This window comes from Mytilus trossulus, chromosome 10 (assembly GCF_036588685.1).
Source record: "Mytilus trossulus isolate FHL-02 chromosome 10, PNRI_Mtr1.1.1.hap1, whole genome shotgun sequence".
Taxonomy (NCBI): Eukaryota; Metazoa; Mollusca; class Bivalvia; order Mytilida; family Mytilidae; genus Mytilus; species Mytilus trossulus.
In genome coordinates, this window is record NC_086382.1 from 6,310,208 (window position 1) to 6,335,674 (window position 25,467).

General features: G+C 32.3%; 4 protein-coding genes across 4 annotated transcripts; 3 read left to right on the forward strand and 1 right to left on the reverse strand.

The window, feature by feature from the left end:
- Positions 1 to 572: 572 nt before the first annotated feature.
- On the reverse strand, positions 573 to 3,991 carry LOC134686668 (ovomucoid-like). The gene is made up of 4 exons (XM_063546341.1): positions 3,868 to 3,991; positions 2,722 to 2,815; positions 1,780 to 1,855; positions 573 to 696 (listed from the first exon to the last, which is right to left on the reverse strand). Exons 2-4 carry the CDS (start codon positions 2,780 to 2,782, stop codon positions 573 to 575), a joined length of 261 nt encoding a protein of 86 aa, XP_063402411.1. The 5' UTR covers positions 2,783 to 2,815; positions 3,868 to 3,991.
- Positions 3,992 to 6,086: 2,095 nt separating this feature from the next.
- On the forward strand, positions 6,087 to 14,369 carry LOC134686669 (uncharacterized). The gene is made up of 6 exons (XM_063546342.1): positions 6,087 to 6,238; positions 7,932 to 8,100; positions 9,574 to 9,762; positions 10,493 to 10,737; positions 13,790 to 13,996; positions 14,362 to 14,369. The coding sequence occupies exons 1-6, from the start codon at positions 6,142 to 6,144 to the stop codon at positions 14,367 to 14,369; spliced, it is 915 nt and encodes a 304-aa protein (XP_063402412.1). The 5' UTR covers positions 6,087 to 6,141.
- Positions 14,370 to 16,539: 2,170 nt separating this feature from the next.
- Positions 16,540 to 18,467, forward strand: LOC134686670 (E3 ubiquitin-protein ligase TRIM45-like). The gene is made up of 2 exons (XM_063546344.1): positions 16,540 to 17,897; positions 18,180 to 18,467. The coding sequence occupies exons 1-2, from the start codon at positions 16,542 to 16,544 to the stop codon at positions 18,465 to 18,467; spliced, it is 1,644 nt and encodes a 547-aa protein (XP_063402414.1). The 5' UTR covers positions 16,540 to 16,541.
- Positions 18,468 to 23,568: 5,101 nt separating this feature from the next.
- On the forward strand, positions 23,569 to 25,467 carry LOC134686671 (E3 ubiquitin-protein ligase TRIM45-like). The gene has a single exon (XM_063546345.1). The coding sequence runs from the start codon at positions 23,569 to 23,571 to the stop codon at positions 25,465 to 25,467; it is 1,899 nt and encodes a 632-aa protein (XP_063402415.1).

A 25,467-nucleotide genomic window follows, 5' to 3' on the forward strand; every position in this document is an offset into this window, starting at 1 on the left:
GTTACTAAGTTAAAAAAAACCTGTGTCTAATCCATTTGTCATTTTTGAACTATAAAAAATGTTTAAACTATTGTAATACTACATATTTTATGTGAGCATGTATAATCATGTACCGTTAGTGTTATATTCAATACAATTTAGATTTAATGCAATATTTATACAATGCATACACAAAAAATTGCAATAACAGATGTTTTGTCATTCTGGTACACATATTCAAAATAAAAAACTCTATGTGTCAAGGTAACATGAATATAGTGCATTCACAATCAAGATAAATTAAATCAGATGTTTGATATTTTTGTTTTCTATAATTAAAATGTGACTTATGTGCGAAACATTGGTTCCAGTATGGCATACATACATGTATGCTGATTTGCCAAAAAAATCGATCCCGAATAGCTTTCACAATTGTAAATATTTGGAAACACAATGCCTGAATAGCTTTCATAATTGGAAATAATTGGAAACACAATGCCTGAATAGCTTTCATAATTGGAAATAATTGGAAACACAATGCCTTACGGTACATGCGCAATATTGGCTAACTATTACTTTAAGAAAAAACACACTTACGCACATTTGGCAAAGCATTCGTTCCAATAAGTTTTATCATCTTGCCCACAAACTTGTCGTCTCTGCTGAGAACATTCACATCCACATGGACAGGTTCCCTTACACGATACAGCAATACCTCTATAAATCATACAAATAAGAAAACAGCAAATATCAAAAAGGGTTACTACAACAAAAAAGACAGATTTTTAAAAAGCACTGAGACTGAATCAGAAATGCTTAGGCATCATTGACACTTATTTTTACTATTTGAACTCCCATACACATAGAATAGTTTATACACAAAATATGTTTTAGTATATATTTAAAAGTCAAAAAAATAAATATTCATAATTAGAAAACAAGAAAAAATTAACTGATAAATTTTCTCTTGTCAAGTTATAAAGCTTACATCTATTGACAAAAGAAATATTTTCAGGTGGAAAAGTGTAACAGTTTTGTATATTATTGACGACATCACATCTGTCCGTTGCCATGGACGAAATATAAATCGTCTTGATCTTTGAAAGTTACCAATAACCTAACGAATAGCCAATGGAAATGTCGCAATCTCGTCACATGGTGCTGAATAACCTACTCAAATCAGTGAAGTTTTCGTATCACTTTTTAATTGTCACAGTGTGATACGAGAAATATCTCTTCACAGCAGAAATGGATAACTGGCAATAACCGTAAGAGAAATAGGTTTGACAACTAATCAGGATAAAAATACGGTATATATGGGGTCAGTAAATTCCATATGGGGTGAGAGCGAAGCACACTATGTAACGAATTTATCTTACCGACTAGTTTAACATGTAAAATTTAGACTATATAGTGACCTTTCAAAATGAGCAAGTCTTCAATACTTTAGCATCAAGAAACTAACTACTTTCGTTGATCCTACAAAATCAGATGCCGTGTATGAAAAAAGTTCCGCCCCCATCTTACCTAAATGGAATATAAAGGGACGTAACACCACTACTAACCGTGTATGAAATAAGCCCCGCCTCCCTACTATCCTAATATGAAATATACACGGTCACCACGAGGACGCTTTTAACCTATCATATTCCTAGAAATGTATAGAAGGTAAGATAAAGCTAGATACTAACTTTCGTTATGCAATTCATATAGTAATGATTAACACGCCCACGGCTCGATCATTATTATTTTTTACAAATCTCAGAGTTAATATCAAGAGAAACTAATATCTATACAAACCTATGTGATGCATGACATTCATTTTGATACGTTATCATATCTTCCCCACACACTTCCCCACTGTCAGCATTACAATCTGAAACAAAACTTGTGATAGAAAATCATTTAAATGATAATCTGAACAATGTTGCGGCTTTACACAAGACTTTTTTAATAGGTCACCTTTTAGATTTGATATGATACAAATTTCATTTGATATAGTTGGATAAGTTGAGAGCTGACACTTACATTTTCCCTTCACTCGGCAGTGGCACCATATACTTATATGATATGAACAGACTATAAGCGTTTTCCTTGTTTAGATTGGATTCTGATTTTGATAGATGCTTTAGAGTAGTAAATATGTGTTGTTGATGTCATGTTTGTGAATATAGGAATGATAGCCAAATTCTATTTTTTTCATAAAAATAGATGATGAAGGTCATTTCTTATTTAAATCTAAATTAAATTAAAACTTGAGCTATAGAAAAAGTAAAAATGTCTTTCAATATATAAATGCGATGCATAAATTGGATAAATAGGTTTTATTTATTTCCTGTCCGTCAGTTATACGGTATGCTTCTCCTTTCATTATCACATCTTCTTATATCTATATAATGTGACAGTGTTATTTTGTTTTCATGTATGCCACTAACCCAATAAGGGCATAATAGTGATTGTTTTCAATATATGTAAATACACATTTTGTATAGATTCAAGGCATATTTATAGACGCCTATAAATTGTCATCGAGATGTATATAATTAGTTTTTGTAGCTATCGGGTTTCTGTCTGTATGACACATACCAGCACGAAAAAGCCACCCACTGATTGACGCTCCGACACAAGGACGAAACAGCAGAAAGGCCACGTTTGAGTAAATAAGAGTGTCAACAGCATCTCCTTTTAAAAACAAAAACCTGAAAGTTACCAGTCTATGGAATCGGTTATTTATTTGCATACCTTGGCTTGAAGCATCTATACTGGTCACAGCCATTGCTAACAATAATAACACCAACTTCATCTTCTTTAGGGTTCGTCTTTTTCAATATTTTTTCTGCAAAGGATATAACTTACTTCAATTTGTATATTTGATCTGAAAGATTGATTGAAATAAAAATCAAAGATGTCCCTTACTCACGGTCACCCCCTCACTGACAAACAGCACACCCTACATCGAGAGAAAAAACAACTTTAAAATGATTTAAAAAGATGTATCCTTGCACTTTTATTTGTGTCCTACAAAAGAGGGACGAAAGATACCAGAGGGACAGTCAAACTCATAAATCGAAAATAAAGTTACAACGTCATGGCTAAAAATGAAAAGGACAAACAGACAAACAATAGTACACATGACACAACATAGAAAACTAAAGAATAAACAACACGAACCCCTACAATGTGGCAAACATGCATCGAAATTCACCAACAAGCCTTTTATGGCTGACTATACAGTGTTGGTTTTGTTCATTGTTGAAAGTCGTATTGTGACATATGATTGATTTGTCCATGTCAGTCTACATCTGGGTAGTAGTTGTTTCATTAGTAGTTCTAAGGCATAATTTTCTTAATTTTGTTATTAATAGGATCATGTTTGCCCTACACGTTGTGTCGTCTATACTCGTGCGAATTGTTTTATATTTGTCTTTTCCTGGTCTTTTATAGCTGACTATGCGGTTATTGGTTTTGCTCATTGTTGAATACCGTACGGTGACCTACAATTATAGTTGTTAACAATAACATATATGTCATTTGGTCTTTTGTTGAGAGTTGTCTCATTGTCAATTATACCACATTTTTTTTTAGTAAAGCATTATTCTTAACCCCGCCATATAATGTATGTTGCTGTCCCAAGTCAGGAGCCTGTAATTCAGTGGTTGTCGTTTGTTGCCGATACCATATTTGATATTTAGTTTATTCGAACTATAATCCATGACGACAATTATAGCCAAGTTATCTAACATACATCTTCGCGTGTCACGAGATTGTCTAAATATTTGCACGGTTTCAATATTTTTCAGCAATGCAAAATTTTATTTTTATTTTAAAACATGAGACTAAATACAAAAAAGGTAACTTTTATTTAATATTAGATTCGCATCAACTTACCTCAGTAGATGTTTCCATTTGTTGGTGACGTTTGTAGAATTTCACGGTATTTTATTATTGTCATTCAAAACATTTTTCCTATCATAAAAATAATCCGTCTTGTCGTAGATAACTATTGAATAGATTTTTTCAGTCTCTGCACAATATTATATAATATACTATATCATTACAATATGAACAAAGCAAATCTAAAAATGAATATGTTGGTTGGTTAGATTGTTTTCAGTAATTTATTTGCAATTTGATTGCTTCACATGGTTTGAATGGGGATTTAAACCGTTAAAGCGATTATTTCTTGTGTTTTACATGATTTTTACCTTGCAACAGGTTTGAGAAAAACGTTTCCTGAAAATAGATTTACATCAGTTATTTACCACGCTGATTTTTAATGGGGAAATGTAAATTGTTTTTAACAATGTAATAAATGCGATAAAGAGAAAAATAAATAAGAAACGGCTTAAAATAACTGATGTGTTTAGGATAAAAGTTTTAAAAAATAATGACTTTTTTTTTCTTCATATTAACTTTACAAATCTTATTCTTTAAAAATAGATTGAAAAACGTACATTTACAAAATTAAGGCTTTATCCATCAAACATGTTTATGTCTAGACTGAATGCTCTTGTCGAAGTATACAATTAACTGAACTACATATACATGTACATCGTGTTTTAAAAGCTGTAACTGATATTTTTAATCTGATAACATATTAAAAGCTTCATTTTCCCCAAAGCCCAAGGGTGACTGGGTAATAAAAATATAGTAACCTTGGTGTTCTTCCGAACGGCTGTAAAACCATTCCCAAGTCTGGAGTTTGTTTGGCTGTTCAGAATGTATAAATAAGGAGTCACAATCGAACAGAATGGGGACGTAAACTGGTGCGTCTTGTAGGGAGCTTATGAAAGAGTAGTACGCTCTCTACACGTAAATAACTCTTGCTTAATTATTAAAGGGGTCCGTATGTGGCCTATTGGAAGTCATAACTTCTGTCCCTATCCAATATACACTCATTTTGCATTGGCAGTTCAAATTACGCCGACCTTCATTCCCGGGACAACCTATATTACATGACGTACCTAGTGTTTGTATTATTAATATGTTACTGAAGATGCATGAAATATTTGTAACTGAACATTAAAAACCGACAATCAATCAATCAATCAGTCATCAAATATCGAAATGGTAACTGTCTTTGATTACTTGTGTGTGATTGAAATATACCAGTTTTTTCAGAAGCATCCCTAATTTTCCGGAATTCTTTCCTGTTATTCAAGAATCTACCATTTGTCTAAACAGTCACTGTTCGTAGTTCATCACCCTGAGAATGCAGAAATAATTACCACATGAAGTAAACAAGCGACAATCAATCAATCCCCATGTGCTAGTTACTTTTTTGGTGAGATGGTAAAAATTATGAATAAGGGAAAAAAAACATGCAATGATATTTCATACATAAAGTTATATTCATATCTACAATGTACAAGCTATCTGGTGGTGATCTGGTTCAGGAAAAATAAATATCGGACTTCAAGCGGACTTTGTGAGTGGACACACACAAAAGGGAAAATACCGTTTCCTCTATCATAAAATGACATTGGCTTGTTTTTCTAGTTTATCTTAGATAAAGTTTATCTTGAATTACTCGATAGCTTTTATTTTATTTTTACATTCTATAGTATATTTTTAAAAACATGTAACATTAATTTTATTTAAAAAAAGAGGTAAAGAGCTTTGTTATTGTTATATTGCACTTAGTTACTTATACAATGATAAATCATCATTAATGATAAAAATAAATACCTCGTGTTCACTTCCGCATTATAGCATAGGATGAGGATAAGCTGTTTTAATTTTTGACATAAAACATATTAGTACGCACTTTGGGGAAACAAGTCAAAGGGACCGAGTAGTTTTTTTCTTTGGACAAGTTGAACCGGTATGTATTGCACGGCGTCTTTCTTTTTTATGTACCATGTTATCTCTCTAATGACTTTTTTACCTATAATCCCAGGACAATACATTTATTTGGCAAAAAGTAAAACTCCAACCATAGGTTATTACTTCATATCAAAAGCTACTCCCAATTTGTTTGATTGTATTATATGTTTATATTTATCAAAATTCATGAATGAAAAATAATGTGCGGGCAACAGATTACGTACTAGCGCCTGGTTTTTGTTACGTATTAACATTTTAATTATGGTTTACTTTTAGTGTTGTCTTATTGACAGTACTTGGTAATCTTCTCTCAATTCCTCACAATAAGTCACAGAAATGCATGGTTTGACTATATGGACAACAGCAGTATTTATTATTGGGGATATAGCAGGCGGAGGGGTATTGGCTTTGCCAAGGGCTGTGGAAGATACAGGTACAGTAATCATACATCTGCACTTTCATTTATACAAAAACGAGTGATCTTTTTTTTTTCTAACTGTGAAAATATCTCATTATCCTGAAACATGTATAATTAAAAGCCAGATATATCAATATAATTAAATTGATTGAAATAAATTTCTCTCTCTCTCTCTCTCTCTCTCAAAATTCGGGTCCTGTTCATGTGTCTAGGCTACTCTTACAATGATTTGAACATGTTGCTTTCTTATTTATGGCATACAGACATTTCGGGATCATCGACTTTTTTCATATTGATTCGCACTGACGCAACGTTAGATATTGCTACTACAACGAAAAATAGCGTTAAGTAAATAATTGATGGGATTTTTTTTTTAGAAATACTGAAATGAATATTGCATATTATACATGAAAATAAAGATTAATTCTTAAATTTTCATATTATGATAGAGAAAGAATAAAAATATAATATTCATAGGCTAAAGGAAGACACAGATTATCCGAAAAAAGTTTACTTAGCGTTGTCCCATGTAACAAACTCGAAACATAAAATTCGAACAATTCGCGAAATGTTCACGCAACTCTTAGAAATTTTGCATGAACATTCTATAACTTGATATTTTTCAGTATTGGTTAACATGGCTGTCTCCATTTAAAATTTGCATACATATTTTCAAAAAAATATGATGTACGAAAATGTCCCATCGGAAATTTGATTCGGAAACTTGAAACATTTTAGTTCAAAAATAAAATTTTGACTCGTAATATTTTAAACTGTAAGCACGATCGTTTTGTACTAAGTGTAAGCTCCCAAAATTCGAATTGAAAAATAAATTGAGCTTCATATTCAATACAAAACAATAAATTTTCAATGTCTTGCAGAAATGTCCGAGTTAAACTTTCATGCCTTCACAAAACTTTTACGGCCAAAAAAGTAGAGATTTGATTTCGTGAAGATTATTTTTCGGCTTTGATAACTATACCAATAAAAAGTACTTTTAAAGCTGAAGTTGGTACACCAAATAGCAATAAGATTATAGGATTATCTATAAAAAATATGGATTAATGAAAATGTCTTGCAAGTTTGTCCGTTATCATAATTTGACGTCGAAACAAGCGAAATATGGTAGGGACGGCATGAACTGCATTCGCGTGTTCCTTCCTCCAACAAATATAAATTTCCTGCTTTCAACAAAACGAAATGATGCACACATTACAAAAATACACATCTATAAGACGATCAAAAGTAAGAAAACTTCAGTATCATAACTATAAGCTACTGTATGTCACTGCCTGAATAAAATCATACTCGGGTTGAAAATATAATGCAGCAATATTCCTCCAAAAACACATATTTACTAGCAGTAAAATTGAATATCCTATTTTAATTATAAAATTAATATTGGCTTGTATTCTCACTGCATTTATACTTGTGTGTTATATTTTGCATTTACCCAAAAAGAATAGAAGGAATAATTAGATAGTGCGACTTTCCAATTTAACGTCATTTTTCTGTTACACTAAATGGTAGCAATATCTGACGTTGCGTCACTGTAAAAAATCTGAAAGCAGAAATTCCATTTGCTTATAAGTCTAATTAAATGATCACTAGCACAGAAAGTAGAAGGGAGTGTAGCCAGGTTGTTAATATAAACGCGGACAAAAAATCTCTTTTTCAATAAGCATGTCTACTTTAAACATATTTTCAGGATGGATTGGGTTTGTTTTGATAGTTGTTTTCACATTGCTGTCTACATACACTGCTGCATTGATAGGAAAGTGCTGGGTAATAATACAGGAGAGATATCCAGAATACCAATCACATGTTCCAGATCCTTATCCAATCATGGGCGAGAAAACGTATGGGAAGACTGGCAGGTACATGTATACCTGTTTAAATCACGAGAGATTTAAAAAAAACAAAAAAACACAACGTGTTTGCTCATTAATGAGTGCCATAGATTGACATACAGTTGCTTACTTCTAAGTCATTCGGTCTTTGTTGGAGGGTTGTCTCATTGACAATCATACCACATTAAATACTTATTTTTGTATAGTAGTTTCTCTCTAGGATTTTTTAAACGAACGTCTTTCTTATTTTATCAACGAAAGAAAACGAGAAAGAATGATGTCAGCGCTTCAATTTAGTTTATCTGATTTTCCTCCTTGTATATTGGTACTTGTACCCTTGTGATGACCAATGGATATAGTCTTGGTTCAAAACGATATGAATTAAAACTATGCACATGAGTTATCTCTCTTTGATCACTAAAATAATGTATCTCTTTTTGTACGTCAGACGTCGTTCATGATAATTCACAATAAAACGAGATAGAATGAGATGAAACATCAAGTAAAACTTTGTAAAAATGAACTAAATCCACATTTATTCGATGTTATCAAAGAGAAAGGTTACATTTAAAATGAACAGTTTATAATTTTAATTAAAGCACAGTTACTACAGTCAGATTCTTCTTCGTCAAAATTATCCCCCATTATGCCAGTCGTACAATCGTAAAAATGGAAGCCCTTGTCGGGATGACGCGATGCCAATTTAGCTCTTCGAAACCAATAAATTAATCCACATAGCACCATTAAGATCCTTATATGCAAGTTGTATTTCAAAAGACAAATGTATCTATTAGCTATTGAGCATCATTTAATTTACGTTTCTGCATTCACTCAATATATAACCATTGTCTGATCTGTTGTCAGGAAAAAAAGTTTTGAAAGTTCAAAAATTCTAATAAAAAATTTCGTATAAGGGCACGACGACTTATAACCCTAGATAGTATTCACAACAAAATGAAGCTTTTTGAAGTTATGCATTTTTTTTAAGATCCAGTTGTAAAGTTTGTCGTCAGGTACTTTTAGTAAGAATTTGTTACTAGAACACACATACTCTGATGTTATGAATCATTAGAAAGGTATTCCACTTGACCCATATATTTTATTTATTATTGCCTGAGAATTTTTGATGATATTAAATTAAGCTGTAGCTTAAATATATTAAATTACTTTAATATAATCTGAAGCGAGATGATGTATCAAATATTTACAAGACATAACAGTCAACTCAAACACGCCCGAACATAAAAAGGTGCACTCGACTTTCTCTGTTCGATGCTACTTTTGTCCATTTTGGTGATTTTTTCCCCAAAAAAACTATCGCCGGAGACAGAGATGCAAATAAATGCTTTTGAAAGATCAAGCATTTGACCATTTGTGGATTTTTTCGGTGGAATTTAAGTTATTCACAATCAAAAAATCTGTTTCTCAGCATCATACAAAAAGGTTGATATTTTTTAGACATTGACATTGGGCTATCAATATTATATAATTGCTTTTCAGACATTTAGTTACGTTAACGATGAACATTTACAACTTTGGAAGTTCTGTTGTTTACATGGTATTAGCGGCGGGTAACATTGAGACTTTGCTAAATGACGTCACCAAGGATATATCGTTTTGTTATTGGTTGATGATACTGACGTTCATTCTTGTTCCAATCATATGTCTGGGTACACCAAAAGACTTCTGGTAAGTAAATATAACGGTTGCAGGTATATAAATAGAAAGTGAAGGGGAGCATACGATAATTTCATTTTATGTTGGTCTCTCCTGATCGGAAGCAACAACAAAAACAAAAAAAACAAAAAACCCTTCAGATGATTATATGGGTTGTGTTTGTCATACAGACATAATTTAATTTTGGATGTACCACGTCTTCTGATTGGCTGACGTTGTTTTGTTTATCAGCTCATAGACATAATTCAGTCATGTGACCGTGACGTCATCAACGTTTTTTCATGATTTTCTCCGGTTTAAAATGATTTTTAGAATTAAATTATAAGACATAATTGTACTATTTTTTCTGTCTATTCGAAATACATATAAACTGTGGTGCACACCATAAGATAACCTGCTACGCGGGTTGTTCAGTGTGCACCACATTTTTGATGTTATTTCTTCAAAGACAGAAACAATATTACAGTCATTCCTTAAATAACATTCCATCAAAAGTTGACTTACATTTTTAATTCATTTTAACATGATCATCTTATTTTGTGTGTGGTTGAGTTGCTGACTACTTGATGCACTTCTCGTATCCCCGTCTATGTATATTGAATGAATACAGAAACACATTGTTTATGTATTCATTTTTTAAATAGATATGTTGAGCTAGAGCTGTGCAACTAAGCCAATCGTCGTATACAAAAACATGTTGAAAAGAGAATTTTCGTTTACTTTACTAACAACTTCTTTTCAGGCCGATTGGAGTCGGAGCAACATTTTCGACAGCCATAGCTTGTATATTCATTGTTATACAGGCATTAAAAGACAACTCTCATAATAAAGGTACAACTGTTCATTCAGATGTTGGAATACAAAAGTTTTCCTCTGCCTTTGGAACAATGGTTTTTGCTGTCAGCGGCCATTCCGTATTTCCAACAATTATAACAGATATGAAGAAAAAGGAAGATTTCAAAATCGCAGCCATACTTGGATATGGAAGTATGAATACAATATATATATATATATATGAAATTCAGTACTATATCAGTCACTATTTAAAAAAAAACGCAAGTTTCTGAAGAGTGACCTCAAAAGATTTGCAGCAACTGGCAAAATGAAAAAAAGCAACACATACGCAGCAATTTTGATATTATAGATTTGATAAGAAATCATATAAGAACAAGGTCCAAATTGCATGGATTTAAGAAACTACAGGACACCTCATTTATCAAAGCTCATACCAATTAGTTATAAAAGAGGGACAAAAGATACCAGAGGGACAGTCAAATTCATAAATCGAAAATAAACTGACGACGCCATGGCTAAAAATGAAAAAGACAAACAATAGTACAAATAACACAACATAGAAAACTAAAGAATAAGCAACACGAACCCGACCAAAAACTAGAGGTGATCTCATGTGCTCCGGAAGGGTAAGCAAATCCTGCTCCATATGTGGCACCCGTCGTGTTGCTCATGTTATTACAAATCCGGTAAATAGTCTAATTCGGTAGGTCACATTCATGAAAGGGAAAGGGATTGTCGTTACGACGTTAGGAACATATCCGATATCATCTGTGAAACGGTTATTCCATAACGGTCAACCAACTAGTGATGGCGTCCGTAAAATTTAGGAAGGGATGATATCAACTTTACCATTTGGAACTCTTGGTTTAATAGCTTCCTTGTGAGATGCAACCATCTATCAAGAAAATCATGATAGGAAATACAAACACGGGAATATCGTATATATGAGAGATATATACCCCGTATGCAGGTGCTACTGGTCTGTTGCTACTTAAAAACGGAAAGTTCACAATTGGAAAGCTGAAATCATCTCTTTTTTCGTAAAGTTTTGTTTTTAACCGACCCTCATTGTCAATTTCTAGATGTAAGTCAAGATATGAGGCCAACTTAACTGTATCTGTTGTATCCTTTATCTCTAGTATAATTTGATTACTGTCATTTTGACAGACAAACGCGAAAATGTTTTTCAAGTATCTAAACCAATCAAAGCAAGTGCGATGAACATATTTGAAGAATTTTTGCGTACAGAAATTTTAAAATATCCGCAGCTCGACCAAATTTTACATTTTGGTTGTGTTCTCTGTGTTCACTTTTCTAAAAGGTTAATTTAAATTAATTCTTTATTCATTCAAAGAGAATTGTCAACAGCAATAGGTTATGTGTGTGTCTCCTCATCATGAAAATACAGATTCAGATTTAAAAAAACTGAATTCATAATATTTGTATGTCGTGTATGTCTGATTAATGTGAATAAACGATCACTACTCGTATCCAAGAAAGCATAAGTGTATGGAACTTATTTAATAACTTTAATTTGTTGCTATACACATCTTCAGCAGAGATCAAATGGCATGATAAGTTGAACAACTATAGGTCACAGTTCTGTCTTCAACAATGTGCAAAACCAACACAAAGTAAGCTAAAGAAGGCCTCGAATTGATGATTAATGTAAAACAATTCATACGAGAAAAATATTAATGTACTAAACCATTAACGAAAAACAAAAACCATTAAATACTGCAAGAAACGACAAGTACTGAGTTATGGTATTCTGAATAGTGTCAGACACGTGTGTAGCGGGGTTAAAATGTTGGCGGACCCATGAGCACTACCCTTACCTCGGACAGTGGTGTAGCAACACAACACAAGAACAAAATATAGAAATATATAGGTCAGATGATTACATTATAGTTACATCTAGATATAGGAAGATGTGGTGTGAGTGCCAATGAGACAACTCTCCATCCAAATAACAATTTAAAAATTAAACCATTATAGGTTAAAGTACGGCCTTCAACACGGAGCCTTGGCTCACACCGAACAACAAGCTATAAAGGGCCCCAAAATTACTAGTGTAAAACCATTCAAACGGGAAAACCAACGGTCTAATCTATATAAACAAAACGAGAAACGAGAAACACGTATATATTACATAAACAAACGACAACTACTGTACATCAGATTCCTGACTTAGGACAGGTGCAAACATTTGCAGCGGGATTAAACGTTTTAATGGGCCCAAACCTTCTCCCTTTTTCTGAAACAATAGCATAACATCACAACATAGAAAAACATACGATAAAATATCAATTGGCAGACTTAACTCAATCAAAAAACGTATGATTACACAATGAACGAATAAATTTGATCTGCGATATCTGAATACAAATGCACAGTTAATTAAATATTAGAGACAAAGATTCATGACCAAAAGGCTAACAAACAAATTCAAACACACTGAGAAATATTTAACCAATCAATGTTCACTTTAGAAAAAAAACGTTTTTTTATAATCTTGAAGTTTATACAAATGTTGTAAGAATAAGTGAAAAATTGAAGATATTACAAATAATCAAAGCTGGTATACAGACAAGATCCATATTAATAAAAAAATGACAAAAAAGCATTATAAACAGTATCAACAGGTCGAATTAACAAGAAAATACGATTTGAGAGTACTCGCAGTTTCTGACAGCTAGTTAAAAGCCAAAACCAATTAATAGTAAAAAATCATGCATCAGAGACTAAAATCGACTAAAACACATCACAGGGATTTAGTATTTTAACGTCATTAATAGTCAAGGAAGACATGACTTGTGCAATGCCAAAAATAAATGTATCGACAGGTAGTAGTATAGTGAAGAGCGACTTCTATAGAAATAAAAGTTAACGTGGCTGTGTCCCCTATACATCTCGCCTCAAAAGATAATGAAATTTAGTTATGTTTTAATTTGCTAATGACAAAATCAATATTAGTGCCAATGTGAACTATATTCAGAGATCTAATTACAATATTGGTACGATAACCCTTACTTATAAGTTTGTTTAAAGGTTCGATGAGTTTACAAGGATCACATAGTGATTTCCTCGCTTTAAGTACAATATTACCATAAAATTTAGGATGAGAAATACCATTTTTAATAAGCTTTCTACACGTATAGCCAAATTTACTTATCAAATCTTTGTATCTATGTAATCTGTCTTGATTATATATAATCTGTCTTGATTATATATATATTTTTAGTTGTTCTCATGATGTACATACCAACCGCAATGTCTGGATACTTTGTTTATGGGAGTAATGTTGATGTCAACATAATCAAAAGTATATCTGCCGGTCCTATCGCGTATGTAGTAGAGATATTGGTCACATTGCATCTGCTCTTGGGATTTATCATCTATATGAATCCAGTGTGTCAACAGTTTGAGGCTAAACTAGGTGTTCCTAAAGGTAAGAAAACTGACTGTTGGTTGATTAGTCTACTCATTGTAATATTTTTATCTTCAACACGAACCAACCAGTAATGTTTAAAACAAAGCCATTTTTAGTATGTCAAACTGAGATTTATTAAGATTCTATAAAACTTAAGCATTTTTTGTAAAAAAAAGTGATGTAAAAACTGATGTTTACATTGCAAGGATATACCTAATAGATAAAAACACATTTCAATCCATGAATAGATATTGGTAGCCTTTTTCATTCTAGCGTCACTAATGGGTCTATTGTAGACGATTATGGCTTGCCAAGTTTTATCCCTTATATACATTGAGAATAGAGAATACACAATCAATTAACAAAAATATTTACTTCAATAGAATATTAATTAGAGTTGTTATACAATTTTTGATAATTTGTCTAAAAGACATGCAATAGTAAAATTTTCGGGCTCAGAACTCTCAGTTTTTTTTATGTCTTGGTGAATTGCATGTTTAAAAAAGAAAGAAAAGTATCCATCGTCATTCCTACATTTCATCATGCTCTCTCAAAATTGATACTAGTAATGGTTCTAATCAAACAGGCTACTACGAAATAACCCCCTTGCAAAGCAAATCCATAGATGTGAAGATCACTTAGTTAATGTTATGAACATTATATAATGACTGTGTTTATTACCTTATCTTACAGTTATTGAATTTTTATTTTCCATATGTATATAAAAGTTTAGATAATCACCTATTTCGTTTAAATGATTTTAAGTTAAAATAAATTATATGCATATAATTAGTTTTTGCTTATACAAAATTTTGATTTAGAAGAAAAACCGACACGGTGAGAAGATCCAAGGCAATTATTATTGAAAAGATATAAGAAGTTGTGGTTTGAGTGCTAATAAGACAATTCTCCATCCAAGTCACAAGTTGTTAAAGTAAACCATTATAATTTAATTTTGAATGTAACACGTTTCCTGATTGGCTGACAGTGTTTTGTTTATCAGCTCCTAGACATTATAGTGATATTTAACCGTGACGTCAATATGGTTTTTCATGATTTACCACGGTTTAAATTAGAATTTAGAATTAAAAAAAAATCATAATAAATAACTGTAATAATTGTTTGTCTATTCCAAATAACATAAAATAAATATGGTGCACACTTTAAATAAACCGCTACGCAAACATGTGATAGCAACCGCTGATTGCTCAAAATTTTATACCCCTGATTTAAAAAGGGAGTATATTATTTTACCTTTGTCTTTCCATCCATCCATTCATTCGTCAGTTCGTCAGTCCGTCGTAAATATTTTCGTCGCAATTTTCTCTGAAACCACACTACAAGGATTTCTGAAATTTGCTTTCAGGGTTTTATATGTCAGCTATACCGTTTGATGTGTTTTCAGATTTATCCTTCAACAACTTCCTGTTAATCGAACACTTACAAATTTTTACACGTTTGAAATTATCCATTTGTGGCGGGGGTATCTTAAATGAGCAGTAGGTCACATGTCACTTGTTTAATTATTTTTCCTGCTTCTAATAATAGATTTATCAATATACACCATGATACAATACATTACTTTAATCGACTGTTAAAAAAATATAGTCAGAATTTAAAGTTTTAGATTTAGTGGGACTCGCAGGTCTAAATCATTTTTTTATTTAATATAGGATTTCGCTATATTTTTCTATAAATGAACTTTATCTTATACTTAAAAGAAAACTAAAATAAAAAGATGGGGTCACCGTTCATTTACGCTCACAATCTGCCTTCGAAAGAAACATACATTTTCGTTAATGTCCTTTTTTTCTGTTGAACTAATAGGAGAAATAGCGGTAATATCGAAATAAAAAAAGAACTTAATTACAGAAATCGCTAAAATTTTTCAATTATTTAGTTTATGAACAGTTTATTCGAAAACATTACTTAAAAATATTGGTCACCGATGAGTTAAAAAAGATATTTCAATTTTAATGCCACAAAAAGGCATTTTTGCACCAAAGGGAGATAATTTGGAGTTTTTTCAATGATATCTACATTTTAAAATTCACATGGAGCCAACACAAATTGATTTTTTGGAACGATTTTTGTATCATATGATTAAGTAACAACTACTAAAGGTTATTAGATAAAATTTGAAATGAAAAAAAAATGTTTAATTTTTTTCTGAAAATCTTATACCCGCGAGCCTCCTTAAACCGCTTATATTGTCTGTTTTAAATTTTGAGTATCCATATGCAACGCAATTTAATATTTTACCACTCGTTGATAAAACAAACAAAAAAATACAAAAAAAACATGATTAAAATTATTCATAATTCATCCTTCAGCAAAAATGTTGAGCTGTTTAAATATTTTAAGAATCCATAACGTTTAACAAATAATTATTTAAATGATATCAAACATAATAACTTCCAAATGATCAATCTATTTACTATTATAAAGCTAAAGAATTATCATAGGTAAACAATGTAAAATGATAGTTATGACATATCAACAGGTATTCTATTTTTATCCTTTTATTGATATTGAAACAAGGAAGTTTATCAATAAGGACAAAATGGCGACTTCAGCAGACGCAAAGGAAAAATCTATCAAAGAAGATTTTGCTGATTTATTGACTTGTTCTATTTGTCTTGAAACATTTAAACAGCCTAAGTATTTACCGTGCTTGCACACCTTCTGTGAAACATGTATAAATACTTATATTGTTTCAACCTTGAAGGAAGAAAAATCAGAGGGATTCAAATGCCCGGTATGTCGTCGCCTTGTGTGTTCTGGGAACAGTGCGGAAACACCAGACACGTGGGCTAGAAACTTACCTGGGAACCATTTTGTGAGTTCAATGATTGATAGAAGGGCTATGCAGAAAGCAGAGAAACTTTGCGATGCTTGTAGCAACGAAAACGTCTCACAAAAAGCTATATCATGGTGCACTGTTTGCGATGAAGCGTATTGTGGTTCCTGTGAAGTCAGTCATAAAAGATTTAAAATCTCACGGAACCACAACTTAGTAGCAATTACAGATATAAATGCGGAAATAAATGCTCCATCTATTTTTGCTTCTGTTGCTTGTGATGAACATCCAGACAAGACAATAGAAATATACTGCAAGGATCACTCCAAGCCATGTTGTACCGTTTGTGCTACTGTACACCACAGAAAATGTGAACACGTTGTAACTATAGATAAAGCTGTAACCGGTGTTAAGGAATCAACAAAAGCAAAGGAACTTATGAAAAATTTGAAAGAAACAGTTGACAAATTAGATGCAGTAATTAACACCCGTAAACAAAATACGACAAATTTCGAAGCAGAAATAGATGCTGTGTTAGTAGAAATTGGGAATGTTCGTGAAAAGTTAAACAAAAAACTAATTGACCTCGAGAAAAGGATAAAAGAAGAAGTAAACAGTACAAGAAAAAAAAACGTGCTAAGATTAAGCGAAGAGTCTGCTGAATTATTATCATTGAAGAGTACTTTTAATCAGTGGAAAAATGTATTTGGGGCTTGTCTATCACAAGGGTCTGATATACAATGCTTGGTCAAAATGGAGGAGATTTCGAGCAAACTGCCACAGTTTGAACATGATTTGTCTAAAGCTATACAAGGGATTAAGGACATTCATATAAAGTTTGAAGCTACGGATGTTATTTCGGACACTGCTTGTTTCGGTCGCCTACAGTTTAAAGAACAAAAGCCGTCACTTCCTGGATTAAAGACTGTAAACTTTCAAACTGGAAAGATAAGAGTGTTGTTTAAAATTGAGATTAAAGGTAATTTTGTCAGTGGAATATTCTTCAACGACGATATCATTATAACCGACTATTCTAAGAGCAGAATCGTTTACCACGACAACAACGGGAACCAAACGGGAGTATTTAGCGTTCCGAACAAACCGACTGATATCACCAAGGTTAATGATCAGACAGTAGCCGTATCTTCTATAACACAGAAGATTTTTATAATTAATGTAAAGCCGTTAATTTTAACAAAAACTTTAGATACCAAGGTTCCTACGTGGGGATTGTGTTTGGTAGAAAATGAGTACATAACTGCTTACAGTAATGCCATTTACTGGCTAAACGTTGAAACGGGTGCTAAAATAAAAGAATTAGCAACAGGTGTAGACACACGATTTGTTACTTGTTACAAGAAAAATGAATATTTTTATATGAATAACAGCAATTCTATCAAGCTTGAATCAGCTGAAGGAAAAGATTTTCTGTATGATAATAGTAAACTGTCCTATTCATATAGTCAGGAAATTGATCAAGATGGAAACGTATACGCTTTAGGACATAGTTCGAACAACATCCATCAGCTGACCCCTACTGGACAACTCATCCGTATCATTCCTGTATCAGATATCGACAATACAATTACAGGACATCCTTGGGTGATGCGCTTCAAACGAAATACCAATCGGTTTCTTTTAACATTTCATGGATCAGCTAGTCCAGTGTTAGTGTGTGAAATTGAATAAACTGCATTTCTTACAAGTTTTTAAAATATTACTTTTTAAGAAAGATAAACAATAAAAATTGATTCATATCAGTGACTTTGAGTGTATATGAATGGAATGATGATGTGACAGGTATATTTTAATGTCAAATCAAACCAACAATGGGAAAAAACTTTAGGCCATTATTAACTTTTTAAACAATAGACAGGTAGTGCACTTCAAATGAAGTAATAATCCTTTTCTTTTGATATTCGATGCTAGTATGTATGTCTTATACTTCAATGTAACAAAATATTTAAAAACGCATTGTAATGTTATCAAGGCAGCCATCTAACAAAACAACCAGATTTCATATAGGCGGCAACACAAAATATAAAAAAAAACTTTGGGAATTTTGGGTTCTAAATACTCTTCAACTTTTTAATTTATTTGGCATTTATTACTTTATTTAGTTAAAGCTTTACTGATGAGTCTTTTGTTAACAAAATGCGAGTCGTGCGCTTGTGTACACAATTCATTTTAAATTGTATCTATAATAAGATTACTGACAATTTTAGTAACAATATATCGTTATACATATTGAAACGATATGTTGATTATTGCTTGCTAAATATACAGTGACAAGTATTTCATACCTTTTAAAATTATTCAAATATGCATGGTCTTTAAGAAGAGTCGATTGTAATGAAGGGAATGTTCCAAATAGTAAGGTGGGGTTGATAGAAAGTACGTGAAAAGTAAAATCACAAAAATACTAAATTTTAAAACGGAAATTCCCTAATCAAATGGAAAAATCAAATGATAAAAAAACATGAATGGATTTATCTTGCAGAAAGATTAACGCTCTCTGAAAACAGAGCAACAATTTTAAAGCTGACGTTTTATTGCTGCGTCTTTATGCATCCGCTATTCCGTACAGCTAAAGTGCAACCATTTTAACAAAGGTCTCACTTGTGAAATGGAGAAGTACAGTCACTATATTTCTAAACCTTTGGGCTTCAAACGGGATCATACAGCAAAGAATACGCGAATTCTTCTACCCAAACGGTCAAGCCTAGTAACATACTGTCTTGGGTAAAAGACAACTTTTTTCAATACAACTCATTGTTTTCATCTATAGAATTTGTAAATTTGCATGGATATATAGTTTTTAAAATAGAAGCCTCACAAATGTACAGTTATACTTATGGAAGGATTCTTAATTGAACTTGTAAAAGCCGTTATATTTGATGATAAAAAGTAAAATATCAAAAATACCGAACTCTGAGGATTATTCAGAACGAAACGTTAATAATCAAATTGCATAATTAAAAGCTTAAACGAATAGATAACAACTGACATATTCCTGACTTGGTACAGGCATTTTAGCATTTTCATCTCATATAAAACATGGTGGATTGAACCTGGTTTTATAGCAAACTGAACCTTTCACTTAAATGACAGACGCATAAGATTCAATTATTTTATCAACACTGTGTGAAAAACTTAGGATACGTAATTGGTAGAACTGTAAAAAGAAATAGGGGTACAACAATCAACGTTCTGTTGTTATCTTAATCACTATAACAATAAACAAATATTTCAACAAAGAAAACTAAAAGGCATATAGCAAAAACCATGTAAGCTAAAACGAAAGCGAGAAAACAAAAAATTAACTTAGCACACAAACACAATGTATAAGTACCGAGCCACATAAAATGTCTATGATTTCCAATAATAAATTGCGATGAAATAAATAAAACAAAACAAATTCAGCGGGTGCCATCAAACAAATGTTTGTAAATGTGAAGCTAAATATGAGGGAACAATTTGAGTTAGATTTCAAAGATATAATTTTGACACTTTAACATGATTCGCTTGGTTAAATATTGTTGCTGCGATTTTGAAAATTTAATAAATTTGATGAGAGCGCCTTTTCACGCAAATGGTGTTCTGTGACTAAATATCAATTTTAAATTCATACTGATTATAAATATTATGCGTGTTTACCTAAGATTAAACCAATACTGAAAGAATAATCCACCCACTTCCTTCGTCGACAATAATGTTCAACATGTATGCTCGTATGGAAATAATTTGAAAGTATAATTGCACTGTAAACTGTATTTTACCAGCTTCATGTTGTAAACAGTGGATTATATCAAACGTTAAGATGTTTTTTTCTCGGTTCTTATGCTGCAGAACAATATCGAGTTTGTCGCAATGACACCATGCTAATCCTACATATATTTACACAGACTATACACGTTCATTAGAATAATATGTCGTGTATTGCAAAGGAGGTGTGTATTTAAATCCTTGAAATGTTTTGAAAAAATATTGTTTCAAATTACTTTTCATTTTCTTCAAATGTAGACACCACATTCAAGAAAAATTGATTGAAATACATCTACAATTTTGTTGGATACTATGTGAAAACATTTTGATTGTCATTTTTCAATTGTATTAAGTGCAGAGAGCGCATAACATAGTTGCAAATAACGCTGAGTTCACATGTAATTCGAATTCGATTCGCATTAACTAATTCGAATTAGTTTAATTCGCATTCGAAAAGTCCAAACGTAAATTCTAATTCGAATTGCAATGCGCGTGAAATTCGCTTTACTGTTCGAACGACATTTACTTTTGATTCGTACTAACAAAAATGCATTTCTAATGCGAATTGGTTAATGCAATTTTGCCAATTCGAATAAACAAAAAAGAGAGTGTGAACGCGATTAGCGAATTCAAATCGCATTCGATTCGAATTAAAAGAGAAGAGTGTGTGAACGCGATAAGCGACTTCAATTCAAATCAAATGTACGTGTGAACGAGGCATAATAGCAAAACAACAAAAGTTCTGTTAAATACAGCCGATTTTCACATTTTCTTTAACAAAAAAAAACAACACCTAAAACAACAAAACGTTTTTTAGAAATTTGTATTCACTATAGATACAAAAAAGAAGAATGTACAACTTTTAGTCCAGGTTGAAAAGCTTAAATTCAAGTTTGCTGTAATGTTTATTTTTTAATATGCCATGATTCCGCTAAACAAATTTTTTTTTGCGTTTTCAAACATTGTGAACACGACAAGTTAATTATTCAGTTTTTTTGCCAAAAAGACACAAAAAAAAGAAATGTCAAAAGACTTCAATAACGCCAACTGGTAAAAAATAGGATTCCTGAAATGAGCCAAGGAGACATATATATATATCGAAAACAGCCAAAACGCGATTTGAAATATGTTCAACTATGGACCCAACATCATAAGGAAAAACTATAAGTGTACATAAAAGCTGACGGAAAACCTTGACTCTAACCTAAGATCAAAAATAATTTGATACCAAACTACACAATGGACTTTTATCGGCTTATATCCTTTTTCAGATAAAAATCTTTGTGTAATACATGCAAATGTCAGACATACACCTGCACATGTACATGTTGAAAGCACTTAGATCATACGATTTGTATTGATAAATTATGTTGACTCATATTAAGTTATATGTTTCAGTGTGTAAGCTGGTCAACACTTTGGAAAGATAAGTCACATGTCATAAACGATCGACCTTTCCTTCATAAGATAAATAAAGATATATCAAGTATGAAGTGAGCATGCATTCAGAAGAAGTGTATCGTCAAACTTTAATTTTTTCTCATACTAGTTTTATTTGTAAATACACCTATATAGATGTGATGTATTTTATCAGCAAAATGTTGAGGTTTTAACAATTAGACCAGAAAAAGACAAGATATACACCTAACCAAAAGTTAAGCAACACCAAAATGATTTTGCTTCTATTTTTTGTTTTAAAATTTATTTTGATACTGCTTTGTTTCCAAATATTTCGGTAATCTATTGTTAATCGACAGGAAAGATTTCAAGTATACATTCTATTCCTAAATACCTTAAAATACAAGTTCAAAAGCTACCTTCATTTTTTTCCTTGCAAGTTTCGTGCAATGAAATGTAACTGTTTACCGCAGACTAAATTGTGCCAATTTACGTGCCCGTAGACAGTCAAAAGACCATTGCTGACTAGTAGTCATCGTCAAGCCCGACATCAGTGGTCACATGGTCGCCGCAATTGGACTTTGAGACAGTGGCGTCAAGTCCACTGGTCTGACGAGATCCGATTTCTCCTCATCATATTGATGAGCACATGCGCGTATGGCGTCCTTGAAATACAGCAAACAGGAAACAGCACATCATTGAAAGTACAGCATTTAATGTTGGAGGTTTGGCAGTTTATGGATGCTTTTTAATTCGACTGCAAAATGGACCTTTATGTTCTGGATGGGAATAGGACGGGTATTATCATACGGGATATCGTTGTGTCACATTTTGACAATCAAAATCTTACAACTAGACCAATTTTCATTTACGATAATGCTAAGCCACACAGAGCACGCATTGTTTCAGATTATTTACGGCTGGAAATAATTGACAACACCCCTTGGCCATCCATGTCACCGGATATGAATCTCATTGAGCATGTCTGTGATGATATTGGTCAAAAATGCAGCAACAGGGTTCCAGCTAGTAAGAACTAACACGAATTACGAGCAGCCTTGATTGGAGAATGGCAAAGAATTTCTGCTAGAACATTACGACGCTTAGTTCAAAGCATGAAACGACGTGTGGATGAACATTTTCGGAATCGTGAAGGATACACTCGCTACTGACCTAAATTGTATTTTAATGTATTCACAAATGGTCACTCGCGAGTTTGAAAAGACTTTTGTGTATAGTGCAGAGCTAATTTTTCAAAAACTTCAGTAGAAGTTGAAACTTTATCTTGTATTTGATTTTGCCATTTTACAACCATTTGCCAAACATGAAATATTCAAAGATTCAGTCAGGAAAACAGTCCAAACTTTCACTTTTCAATTAACATTCATTGTATCGATATATCGATTAGTTATGAATTCAGTAAAAAACTATTCTGGAAAATTATCCGGTGTTGCTTAACTTTTGACGAGGTGTATATAAATGAATACTACCTATGACATTAATTTTATCATTCAAGATGAAATAGAGAACAAGTAAACAATAAAAATAGTAACTAGTCACAAATTATTGAGTAGATAGTAGGCCTAGGTAATCTATATTTATTTAGTTATCTATAGTTGATGTAAACATGCTCAAGGAAGAACACACAATAGAAGATTTTGCAGATTTGTTAACGTGTACTATTTGTCTTGAAACATTTAAACAGCCAACATATCTACCTTGTCTACAAACTTTCTGTGAAACCTGTATAAATACGTATATTGTTTCGACTGTGAAGGAAGAAAAACCAAAGGGGTTTAATTGTCCAGTATGTCGTCGTCATGTGCCGATTGAAGAAAGTAAAAAAAGACCTGAGACATGGGCTAAAACTTTACCGGGAAATCATTTAATCGTTTCGATGATTGATCGCAGAGCAATGTTTAAGGCCGAGAAATTGTGTGATGCTTGTAGCAGTGAAAGCATTACCCAAAATGCAATATCATGGTGCACCATTTGTGAAGAAGCATATTGCGATACTTGTGAACGCAATCATAGAAAATATAAAATGACCAGAAACCACAAAATAGTACCGATAAGAGATATAAATGAAGATTCGAATATATCGAATATTTTTGCATTTGTTGCTTGCGATGAACATCCAGACAAGACAATTGAAATATACTGCACGGATCACTCCAGACCATGTTGTACTGTTTGTGCTACTGTACACCATAGAAAATGTGAACACGTTGTAACTATAGACAAAGCTGTAGCCGGTGTTAAGGAATCAACAAAAGCAAAGGAACTAATGAAGAAATTGAGGGAAGCAAGCAAAAATTTAGGAGAAATAATTAATACCCGTAAACAAAAAAATACAAATTTCGAAAAAGATATAGAAGTTGTTTTAGTGGAAATTGCGAACTTGCGTGAAAAATTAAATAATAAATTAGATGAACTTGAAAACAAATTAAGAGAAGAAGTAAATAGTACAAGAAAAAACAATGTTCTAAGATTAAACGAAGAGTCATCTGAATTGATATCCCTGAAGAGTACTTTTGACAATTGGAAAAACTTATTTGAGGCTTGTTTATTGCAAGGATCTGAAATACAATGCTTGGTCAAAATGGAGGAGATTTCCAGAAAAATGCCGAACATCGAAAATGATTTATCCAGAATTATACAAGGATTACAGGACATGTCGATAAAATTCGTAGCAACAGATATTATTCCTGTTTGTTTCGGTCGCCTGCAAATCAACGAAGGAAGACAGTCGCTACCTGGAATTAAGAGTGTTAACTTTCATAGTGGAAAGATAAAAGTATTGTTCAAAATTGACATCAGAGGCTATTATATCAGTGGAATATTCTTTAACGATGATATCATTATCACCGACTATAATAACAGCAGGATCGTGTATCACGACAACACCGGGAAACAAACGGAAGTATTCAACGTTCCACAATACCCGACTGATATCTGCAAGGTGAATGATCAAACTGTAGCCGTGTCGTCTAATGCAAATAAGATTTTCATAATTAATGTAAGACCATTCAGTTTAGTAAAGACATTTGATGTTTCTACGTGGGGGTTAACCTTAGTAGAAGATGAATACATAACTGCGAACAATAGCACAATTTGTTGGTTAAACGCTCAAACGGGGGCTAATATAAAAGAATTACCAACTGGAACCAATACAATGTTTGTAGCCTGCTACAAAAAGAATGAGTTCATTTATATGAATAACAGCAATGCTATTACACTTGACTCAGCAGACGGAAAAGGTTTTCAGTATGGTCATAAAAATTTATCCTATCCGTACAATCAGGAAATTGATGAAAAAGGGAATATATACGTTGTAGGAAACTTCTCAAAAAACATCCATCAGCTGACGTCTTCTGGACAACTTATCCGCATCATTCCTGTATCAGATATCGACAAAACAATTACTGCAGGACCTTGGGTGATGCGCTTCAAACGAAATACCAATCAGTTTCTTTTAACATTTCATGGATCAACTGGTCCAGTGCTAGTATGTGAAATTGGTTAA

Excerpts from the sequence above, each read along its gene's own strand:
- LOC134686671 (XM_063546345.1), top strand. The coding sequence starts at position 23,569 with ATGCTCAAGGAAGAACACACAATAGAAGATTTTGCAGATTTGTTAACG.
- LOC134686669 (XM_063546342.1), top strand. The coding sequence starts at position 6,142 with ATGCATGGTTTGACTATATGGACAACAGCAGTATTTATTATTGGGGAT. Across the intron at positions 6,239-7,931 it reads AAGGGCTGTGGAAGATACAG|GATGGATTGGGTTTGTTTTG; the intron begins GTACAGTAATCA and ends ACATATTTTCAG. Across the intron at positions 8,101-9,573 it reads ACGTATGGGAAGACTGGCAG|ACATTTAGTTACGTTAACGA; the intron begins GTACATGTATAC and ends ATTGCTTTTCAG.
- LOC134686668 (XM_063546341.1), bottom strand. The coding sequence starts at position 2,782 with ATGAAGTTGGTGTTATTATTGTTAGCAATGGCTGTGACCAGTATAGAT. Across the intron at positions 1,856-2,721 it reads TATAGATGCTTCAAGCCAAG|ATTGTAATGCTGACAGTGGG; the intron begins GTATGCAAATAA and ends GTTTTGTTTCAG. Across the intron at positions 697-1,779 it reads GAATGTCATGCATCACATAG|AGGTATTGCTGTATCGTGTA; the intron begins GTTTGTATAGAT and ends TATGATTTATAG.
- LOC134686670 (XM_063546344.1), top strand. The coding sequence starts at position 16,542 with ATGGCGACTTCAGCAGACGCAAAGGAAAAATCTATCAAAGAAGATTTT. Across the intron at positions 17,898-18,179 it reads AACCGACTGATATCACCAAG|CTTGAATCAGCTGAAGGAAA; the intron begins GTTAATGATCAG and ends AATTCTATCAAG.